The sequence below is a fragment of the Polistes canadensis genome, unplaced genomic scaffold, assembly GCF_001313835.1.
Source record: "Polistes canadensis isolate GaletaPanama2010 unplaced genomic scaffold, ASM131383v1 scaffold_314, whole genome shotgun sequence".
NCBI classification, from domain to species: Eukaryota; Metazoa; Arthropoda; class Insecta; order Hymenoptera; family Vespidae; genus Polistes; species Polistes canadensis.
The window spans coordinates 137,670-147,678 of record NW_014569861.1 but is presented as its reverse complement, the minus strand read 5'-3'; the positions used below and the strand labels follow the sequence as shown (position 1 = coordinate 147,678).

The following is a 10,009-nucleotide window of genomic DNA, read 5'->3' as shown; positions in this document are numbered from 1 at the left end:
AATAATATTAATAGGTTATGTTGTTATTAAACGTCCAAACTAATTTTTAAGCAGGATATCATCTGCGAAAGTTAACGGAAACTCCGCGCCGCGCTATCTACATTAAAACGGCGGAAACTTATTTGTACTTCTAATATTTCAATGGCTAAAACTTATAGTGGATGTGGTACTAGCGTTGCTAAACCAATCATATGCAACTCTTATATATTGCATCTCATCCATCATGTTTTCGACGTTTTTTTCTTCGTTCTCATTCTTTCGTTGGGGATAAGTTTACTGACTGCAAATCGAATATTACTACTGCTTTCTTATTCTCGAAAGATTACCCGTATACTAATCAGATTCGCGATATTATTCGAGAGGAATTTAAATCTATGAGGCTTGATCTCCTTAAAAACTGTAAAGATGATATTCAAAAGCATCGAGATGATATAAATGTTATTATTGATCGATATATCTCTACTATAGACAACAATATACACGATGTTCATTCGAAGAAACCCGTTGCTACCTAGGAAGTCATTGGCGAAATTACAAAAAAAGAGATGAAATCTTCTAACATCATTTTATTCAATTTAGATGAAAAAGACTCTTCGTCATCGTTTAGTTCAGATTCTTCTGATGATGTCATGGTCAAGGACATTTTTTCTAAAATTGATCCTTCCGCTCATTTAGTCTCTGGTCTTACCAAAATAGGTAAGAAATGTCCCAACAAAATTCGTCTGGTTCGTGTCACTCTAAACACGAAGTTATTTCACAAGGAAATATTACGGTTGCACACCAACAGATTTTTACGAGCTTTGGTATATTAGTAGTACACCTTTAAGGTATTCTCATGGTAAAATATTTTGGTGAACCGGCCAGCCAATTTAGAGAAAAAAGCTTTTAAAATTTACTTTCTTTTATATATATGCTTATTTTCTTGTAAATTTAATTGTTTATCAATTGGTGCAATAGCGTAGGTAATAGCGTTCGCGGCTGTCGATCCGATGGAAATTCAATTCAGTTATATAAGAAGTTATATTCAGTTATATAAGAGAGTTTAATTCATGATAGGGAAATAATTTTCTTTTTTATAAGTTTCTTTTATCTATATAAGTTTAAAAAGAAAAATGTTTTTATATTTATTAATTATTTATTAAATATTTTTATTGAAATAATTAAATTTTTTGCAGGATATTTTTAATAATTAGAGTATCTATAATTGTTATTTGTTATACTATTAAAGTTATATATATTATTATGATGTTCACTGGTTAAAAAATAAAATGATAACTGTAATTCTACAAAATAATCGTCTCTTACTATTTGCGCAAGATTTTAAAAAATTTATTATTATATTTCGAATTTTTTTGTGATCATTTTCATTCTTTTTCCTGTATATAGTTAATAATTAATAAATTTAAACTCATAAAAAAAATTCTTTCCCCATCAAGAATTGAACACTAACCCATTCGGATCGACAGCCGAGAACGCTATCTGTTACCTACGCTATTGCACCAATTGATAAACAATTGAATTTACAAGAAAATAAGCACATATATAAATGAAAGCTTTTTTCTCAAAATTTGCTGGTTAGTTCACCGAAATATTTTACCATGAGCATACCTTAAAGGTGTACTACTAATATACCAAGGCTCATAAAAATCCATCTGTGTACAACCGTAATATCTCCTTGTCAGTGTTGAAAAACAAAACCAAATACTCTGATCCTGTTTACGAGATCTGTTCAAAAAGTATCACGAATTTTGAATTCCCGCGGGTTACGTATATTCGATTTAAAATTTGTTTGTTGCATTATGTTGGTACTCATATCCCTCACTTATGCTGACAAGTTCGGTCACTTTGAATGTTCAATTAATTTTAGACAGCTATTTTGCTTGGACGTGTTTTCGATTTTTGCCTATTATTCGTTTTTTGTACAATGCTAACGCGCCTGCTCACACATTGTCGCTTGATTCCGGATGATTCCACAGCCCCCTTTGTCCTCAGATCTGGCTCCCTGTGACTTTTTCTCGTTCCTGAAACTGAAAAGGCCCATGAAAGGACGACGCTATGCTACGATTGAGGATATAAAGCTGAACAAGATCACTAAAAATGATTTTTTGAAGTCCTTCGAGGATTGGAAAAAACGATGACACAAGTGTATAATATCTCATGGGGATTACTTTGAAGGGGACAAAGGGGACTGCCGAATCATTATTGTGTTGTTTTTGGCCAAAAAGTCTCGCACAAGCAACAATGTGTGAGCACGGACGTTAGCATGGTGCAAAAGCCGAAAAATAGGCAAAAATCAAAGACGAGCCAAAACACGTCCAAGCAAAATAACTGTCAAAAATTAACTGAACATTCAAAGTGACCGAACTTGTCAGCATAAGTGAGGGACATGAGTCAAAAAAATTCAAAATCGAATATACGTAACCCGCGGGAATTCAAAATTCGCGATACTTTTTGAACAAACCTGGTATATCTGTTTCTTAGATATTTTAATGAATAACGGCGCGGTCTCGTCTCCCTAATGTTTCCGGATCGAACTCGCGACGGGTAGATTTTTTTTCCTTGTAATTTTTTTATTATTTCTTTATTTTTTATTTTTTCGTTATTGTAAAGTGTTTAATTCACTTTATTTTTTTCTTCTTATATTTCTCTAGAATATTTTATAATAATTTTATAGGAAACTTAATTCAAAAAAGAGTCTATTTGTATTATAATAAAGTGTGTTAAGTTTCTTCTATTTGCAAACGTTTTTATATTATTACAAAATCATCATTATTACGCAAGTAATATAATAACTAATTATAAATGTAATATATATGTTATATATATATATATATACTATGTATTTGTATGTGTATTATAGGTATAGGTATACATAACGAGTCGTTAAATTCCGATTCTTTGGAGGAAGTAAAAGTATAGAGAGGTTGGAAACACGGGCTGGAGCATATTAATTTCTCGGTGCGCATAACTTTCCTGTCAGAATTTGCATTCAGTTGGACTTTCTTTTAAAAAGAGCCCACGTGTGTAGACGCTCGCGCGCGCGGGAAATTAAAAACGTCCGATCGTAAAATCTTAAAAAGAGAGAGAGTGAGAGCAAGAGAGAGAGAGAGAGAGAGAAAGAGAGAGCATGAGAGAGAGGAGAAAATATCACAGGGACTGCTTTCTGAATCGTAATCAGTCGCTTTTTATTATTATTTCCTACTTTTCGTTCGCGTTTTATTCTTTCCTTATTTTCCTATTATACAATAAAAAAAAAAATAATCTCATGGTAATTAAAACAATTTGTTAATAATCCAATCGAGATGAGTAATATATATTATATATATAATATTTATTAATATAATAATATATATATATATATTAGGGTGGTCCTTAACAGGGGTGTTTTCAAATTTCTTGGCTCCCAGGGGCTCAAATTTATTTAAAAATCACATATATTATTTCACAATTTTACGGATAACATTATATTTGCTTATGTTTGATCATAAATAAAAATTTTACAAGAAATATTTAATATATTTTGAATATATAATTATTTACTTAATAATCATACTTAATGATATTAATAGTTATATAAAAATGAAACTTTAAGCTAAAATAACTTGTAAACTAATAGATTTAGCGAAAAATTATAAGAGACCTTTTTTGTAGACCGTTAAATTCTACATGAAAATATGTATGATTCATCATGATAGATCTATTTATTCCTGAATAATAAAATTCTAAATAACGAAGGAAATTTCTCTCATATTATTTCCATAAGAAACTTAGGTTGGAATGCGGACTATCTTAGAGTTGATATTAAGAGCTCAAATTTTCAGAGAATTTTTTTTTATAGATTTGGAAGCTTTTGAGCCCCTGGGAGCCAAGAAATTTGAAAACACCCCTGTTAAGGACCACTCTAATATATATATTGAATAATGAGTCTAGATTGAAACAATTTTGTTGAGTGTTCAAATTATAATGGATTAAGACTTAACGAAGTGTATAGATGTTTTCTGTGTTTTGAATATTAAAAAGATTTTAGTTGCTGAGGAAGTCCCGAATATAGGGACGAAACGTTCAACGGATAAATAGATTGTCCATCTAATTTAAACTTGTCCAAAAAAAAAAAAACATCCCTAAGAATTAAACTTAGTAATAATATTAAAAATAAAAATAAAAATGTATGATCTACTTAAAGAAAAAAGACGTTGCACTTTAAAAATTAAGTTAGCTGAAAAAGTCCCAATAAAACATCCAACTTATCAAAATTAAGTTCTAATTCTTTTTTTCATGTCACAATTCCCTATAATACCTTCTTATTAAGAATTTGATTTTTGAACAAGAGAAACAACTGATTAAAAGATATATATTGAATAATATTTGATATATCCCTCGAATGCATTTTGTTTAACTTTGATTAATTTAATAATAATACACGGATAAGGAAAGGTATCCTTTTTTCTATCGATTTAAAGAAAACGTTTAAACGTTGAAGAAACCTAAGAGATAAGATAGAAAGAGAAAACCGATCTGGGTCATTGCAGTCTGTGATGTAGTAATAGTAGTAGTAATAGTAATAGTAGGAAGGTACTAGTGGTCATCCGAAGCAGAGAAGATTTTGAATAGAAGTAATCCTAGCGATAATTCCAGACCATTTCGCTTCGTTGGCTTTTCCTTCGCCCGTAGATTCGACTTTAGACTATCTCTTTCTTTCTTTCTATCTATTTGAAAGCTCCTATATATATATAAAGAATATATATATATATATATATACACATGAACTCGCCATTCAAATATACGAAATTTCTTGCATACATCGATATAATGCAGAAAAGAACTCGTCGTCGCATTGCGCAATATCAAATCAATCTTTAACCCTTCTTTGCATGATGATGGAAATTTCGATGATAATATTTAGTCAACAAAAAAAGGTACTCAAAACCCTTGTACTGTATNATATATATAACACAATAAATAATGTAAATTAATATTTAATTTGTGCGACGAATATCATCATAAAAAATATATTGTCCCAAACACACCAGAGGATTAATTTTTAATTAATAATTGAGAGGTAATGAAAAACTGTTGTTACACCGGTGATAGGGCATTCACGGTCGGGATCTCGATTTGTAAAGACGTATCTACTTAAAGAAACGTACAGAATATAACATTTACCTATAATCATTATAGTCGCTGCATTTACTTGTGTTACTGTGTAAGTCTCCTGTACCTTTTATTTCTTCTAGATCTATATCATCTAATTAAAAAATAAAGTGTTAACTGTAATTCAAGGATTCCATTTTTTTTAATTTTTGCACAAGATGTTAAAAAATTTATTAGTTCTCATTTTTTTGTAATAAATAATTTTCTATTTCCTGTATATATTTAAAAATTAAGAAATATGAAAAAACAAATTGAAAACAGATAGGAAAAAATTATTAAAAAAAAATGTCCCGATATAGGATCAAACACTAACTACCAGCACGAGAAACGAGAACGTTACTACATACGCTACTGCTCCACTTGATAATTGGTCGCATTTAAGATAATATAAATATATATACAAAAAAATCAAAACTTTAAAAGATTTTTTCTCAAAATTGGCTTCGCATTAGGATGAAATACTTTACCACGATAACACCCTACTAGTATACTACTAATATACCAAAGCTCGTTAAAATCCGTGGGGGCACAACCGTAAGGTCTCCTTGTAAGACCAAGACTAACGTGCGGTTTCCCGGTATATCGCGTAATCGAGAAATAATGTTCTAGAAATTATAAGCTTGGCGGGACATCACAATATATTAGTAGAATTTATTTATGCACTTCATCTGTGTGACAGTTTTTTTAAATATTCATAATAAACGGAAGGTATATAGTGCAATGACTGTTTGATATTCTTATATTTTTTATAAGTAATAGACATCGTGATACAAAGGAACCAAGGCGATTTTTTCAAATTTTGACAGTCTTCTCGGATATGTAAGTGTTAAATTTAAAGTCTTAAATTCTGTGTCCTCCATCGACATTTTATATAAAATAGTATATGATGTATTTTTGCAAAACCTCATCCAACATATTTGCAACCAATTTACGTTTTCTTTATTAATGTTTCTTGTTATCTGTTTTTGGATTGCGTTTTGTAGATTTTTTGTTGAAACGAAATTCTCTCGTTTCATTTCATGTAAAATGAATTTATTATGTTGTTTACATTGTTTTATAATATCATAATAATCTTCTGATTTATACAGAAAATTCTTTTTTCTTTTTTTCTTCTTTTTTTTCCTATGGAAATTGGACTTACACCATTTTCATAACCAATAATTACGCAATTTCTTGTACCGGTCGATTTTAAATTGGACAAAGCATTGACATTTTAAAAAAAATGAAATATGAACAAGTTATAAATAAAAAGTTTACACTAAATTAAGCATAAATTACGTGATATCTCATTTTTTTTTTAAATAGTCTTACATTACTTTCAAAATAAACGGCTTAATTATAATTAGATTCTCCCATAGACCGTTTGAGCGTCAGGTTTATTTGATTTTATTGTAATATTTTCTCAGATTAAAGTCTAAGTAGCTTGACTACTAGAGTTACAAATCTGGAAGAAGTAACTATTTACCATGGCAGAAACAAATTTGATGTTAACATATCCTGGTCAATTATGTGTAAAAGACTTATCATCATTTACGTGACTGATTTAACCTCTTAACCCATTTGCATCATCGCCCTACTTAAGTTCCCGCATCGAAACATCAGCGACGTTCAACAAACGACTGACGCGTATCACCACGCGCGGTCGGTCGTATGTGCTGTAACGGGCATCGCGGCTCGCGGATTATTCCGCGCTTGGTGATAGCTGACAGTCGCGGCTCGCGGATTATTCCGCGCTTGGTGATAGTCGACTGTCGCGACCCGCGGATTATTCCGCGCATTGATGCAAATAGGTTAAGCACGATGTGCAACTATAGTGACTTTCGTATCATGTCATCATACCTAATTGTATTATTAATTATTAAAGTGAATTGTTAATATTAAAATATGTGCAATATATTATTAAGAAAAATTGTAATTTAATTAACAAATACTTCATTCCAATGTTCTCGCGTAGAGAACGGCATTTTTCGTCAAACATTGCAGTGCTGTATCGTTTATGCGTAGTTCGCGTCAGACTCTGCCATCCAAAGATATAGTCCAGCGCATAATTTAGTTGTACTTAAAAGATTAAAAAGCATTATCTGTAACGGCTGACAATCGTATTATCCTCCATATTCAGAACGTAAACAATATATATAATCTTGATTAATTCCATAGGTTTGTAAATCCAATTTTTATAAAATTTCGAAAATTTCCATGTTTCTAAATTGTAAAATATATACTCTGTGTGTTTTGACACGTTTCTTCTGAGATTTTCGGTCCGCAATCTTTTTCAGTTTCGTCTTATGTTAAATCAACACCAAAGAAAAAATAATAGTCTATATATATTACTAGTAACAATGATTACATTCGTAGGATATTTATCTTTTCCATAAATCTGATCAATATCATAATTATATAAGGTAACTCCTCTTTATTTTTACGTATGCTAAGTAACATAAAAAATACATGATGTTTTCTTTTAATATATATTTTATATAAGTTATATATTTAAAAGACATTTATTGCAATTATTTTTCTTATTTCTCAGATATGATGTTCCTTACGATCTTCTTAAGCTCAATTCTATTACTATTTGTTTTGCACTGCAAAATAAAATATGGAAGAATTGGAAGAATACTTGACTGTCTTCCAGGACCAAAAGAATATCCCATAATTGGAAATATTCATAATCTATACGATGGTAAGCTCTTCAAAAAGTAAAACTATTATATATAAACTATTTTTTACTAAATTCTATATTTACATGATACAAATATTTTGTTTATACTGTAGAAAATTTCATTCAAAAAGCTTGGGAACTAAATAATAAGTATTTTCCAATTTACAAAGTATGGGTCTTTTCATATTATGCAGTAATTCTACTTCATCCGGATGATATTAAGGTAAATGATTACACGACAGGAGAAAGCAAAATTTTCTCTTCCTTTTTCGCTATAATCCTCATACATAAACCAATAGCGAAATTTTGTCGAATAAAGAAAAAAGGAATTTTCTTGACAGGTTCTGATGACGAGCACGGAAAATATTGATAAAGAATATGTTTATTACTTCTTGAGGCCTTGGTTATCGTATGGATTGCTGACTAGTACAGGTAATAGTTCAAGAAAATCATGAAAAATTAACATATTTCTTCGTATTTAATGATTTGTATAATTTGTAAGGTAAGAAATGGCAAAAAAGGCGGAAAATGTTAACACCCGCATTCCACTTTAAAATTCTGGAACATAGTGTTACGATTTTCAACAAAGAAGCACACTGCCTAGTTGAATCCCTTAAACAAGAAAGACAAGGAGACGCTATTGCTAAAAATTTACAAACATTCATTACGCAACATACACTAAACATAATATGTGGTAAGTAGAGTTATAATTCATAATTTATTGATTTTCGAAGAAGAAAAATAATTTATGCGAGCTTACGTGTAGAAACAGCTCTAGATACCTCTTTAAAAGAAAGAAAAGAAATTGAATCTAAGTATCGTGATGCTGTTCACGCTTTCGGAAGAATCGCGGCGTATAGGTAATAAATATCTCGGTTACTAAAGAGTATCTTAGTCGATTGAAGAAGATATGTTATCAAAGAGAACTATTTTTGTTTTGATAGATTCATAAGACCTTGGTACTATGTAAACTGTATATTTGGACTTTCTTCAGTTGGTCGACTTCACAAAAAAGTATTGAACATATTACATAGTTTTTCAAAAGACGTAAGTTAGTCATTCAAATCCGCTAAAAACTGAAATTACAATTACATAAATTCTTTTAGATTTTTTAAATTGCTACACTTTCTATAGATAATTGCAGAAAGAAAACAATTTCACGAAAAAACTAATGGAAAGTATTTATACCAATTTGAAGAAACGGAAAATATCGACACTTCCCTTCAAAACTTAGAAGAAACGAATACAAGTATTTTATTTATTGTAATATAATAAATGCTTATTTTAGAAAAAATATTATTCATACATTCTTTTCACAGATTCAACACAAAAGAAAAGACTCTCTATGCTTGATCTACTCATAGCCGCTTCTCTAAATGGTAATCAAATTGATGACGAAGGAATTCGAGAGGAAGTAGATACTTTTATGTTTGAGGTAAGCTTTATTATTTAATTCGAATAATAAGAGATAACAAGAAAATGTTAAAAAAAGAATTAATTTTTGCCGTTTGAATTATATTTTACTTATTTTCTTTCCTTATACATTGTTTTCATTGCATGCAGGTGTCCTAAGGCAATGTATAACGCTTTGAAAAACTCTGAAGATATTTGAGTTTGATCGTTATCAAAAAGCTCTTCTAGTGAAACATCTCACAAATAACTTAAAAAAAAAAATATAAAGATATAAAATAACTTTCAAAAAAATTTAAAGAAACTCTATCTGCTATTTTTATAAATGTTTTTATTTATAAAAGCTTCAATTATTAAGCGGTGCGTTTAATTGCGATTTTGTTGAGGTAAAAGTAATGAAGGAACATATGTCTGAAGAACAGCTTATCTCGCTTAATTTTCAATCGATTGCAAAATCTCTTATGTTTCAAGGGAACATTTATGTGTGGAGATTACGCCCTTTAAGCAGTGTTTAAACTAGAAGAAACATTAAACGTTATCGTCGAAACTTTCCTTCGTTGGAATCAGTACCCTATAGTAGCGAGAAACAGAAATTTAGTTTTTACCTAATGTAAGAAATTTTTGTAGGGTCACGACACAACGGCAATGGCATTGATCTTTGCTTTGAGTCTCTTTGCAAAACACCAAGATGTCCAGGTATTCCTTCCAATCCAATAAATAATTAAAACATTGATCGGCAAAAATTCCCGTAGTGTCTGTATTGTTTAAGTAACAGAATATTTATTC

At 30.1% G+C, this 10,009-nt stretch overlaps 2 protein-coding genes across 4 annotated transcripts in view; one reads left to right on the top strand and one right to left on the bottom strand.

Annotated features, from left to right (window-relative positions):
- The window catches only part of LOC106791518, a 74,055-nt gene that overhangs the window by 9,504 nt on the left and 54,542 nt on the right, over positions 1-10,009 (bottom strand). Inside the window, exon 2 of one of the 2 annotated variants that reach the window (XM_014757199.1) lies at positions 1,633-2,027. The exons of the other annotated variant lie outside the window; for it this stretch is intronic. The gene's annotated coding sequence lies outside the window, so the exon portion shown is untranslated. Of the gene's footprint in view, positions 1-1,632; positions 2,028-10,009 lie in introns of those variants that run through there. 2 annotated transcript variants of the gene reach the window in all.
- Positions 6,538-10,009, top strand: part of LOC106791519 (cytochrome P450 4C1-like) — a 15,412-nt gene continuing 11,940 nt past the window's right edge. Inside the window, exons 1-11 of one of the 2 annotated variants that reach the window (XM_014757200.1) lie at positions 6,538-7,308; positions 7,428-7,553; positions 7,682-7,834; positions 7,927-8,036; positions 8,155-8,245; positions 8,316-8,507; positions 8,580-8,673; positions 8,758-8,860; positions 8,948-9,062; positions 9,133-9,248; positions 9,851-9,973. In XM_014757200.1, coding sequence (XP_014612686.1) covers positions 7,684-7,834; positions 7,927-8,036; positions 8,155-8,245; positions 8,316-8,507; positions 8,580-8,673; positions 8,758-8,860; positions 8,948-9,062; positions 9,133-9,248; positions 9,851-9,940 — 1,062 coding nt within the window. In that variant the 5' untranslated portion in view covers positions 6,538-7,308; positions 7,428-7,553; positions 7,682-7,683 and the 3' untranslated portion in view covers positions 9,941-9,973. Of the gene's footprint in view, positions 7,309-7,427; positions 7,554-7,681; positions 7,835-7,926; positions 8,037-8,154; positions 8,246-8,315; positions 8,508-8,579; positions 8,674-8,757; positions 8,861-8,947; positions 9,063-9,132; positions 9,249-9,850; positions 9,974-10,009 lie in introns of those variants that run through there. The other variant, XM_014757201.1, reaches the window with a different exon arrangement.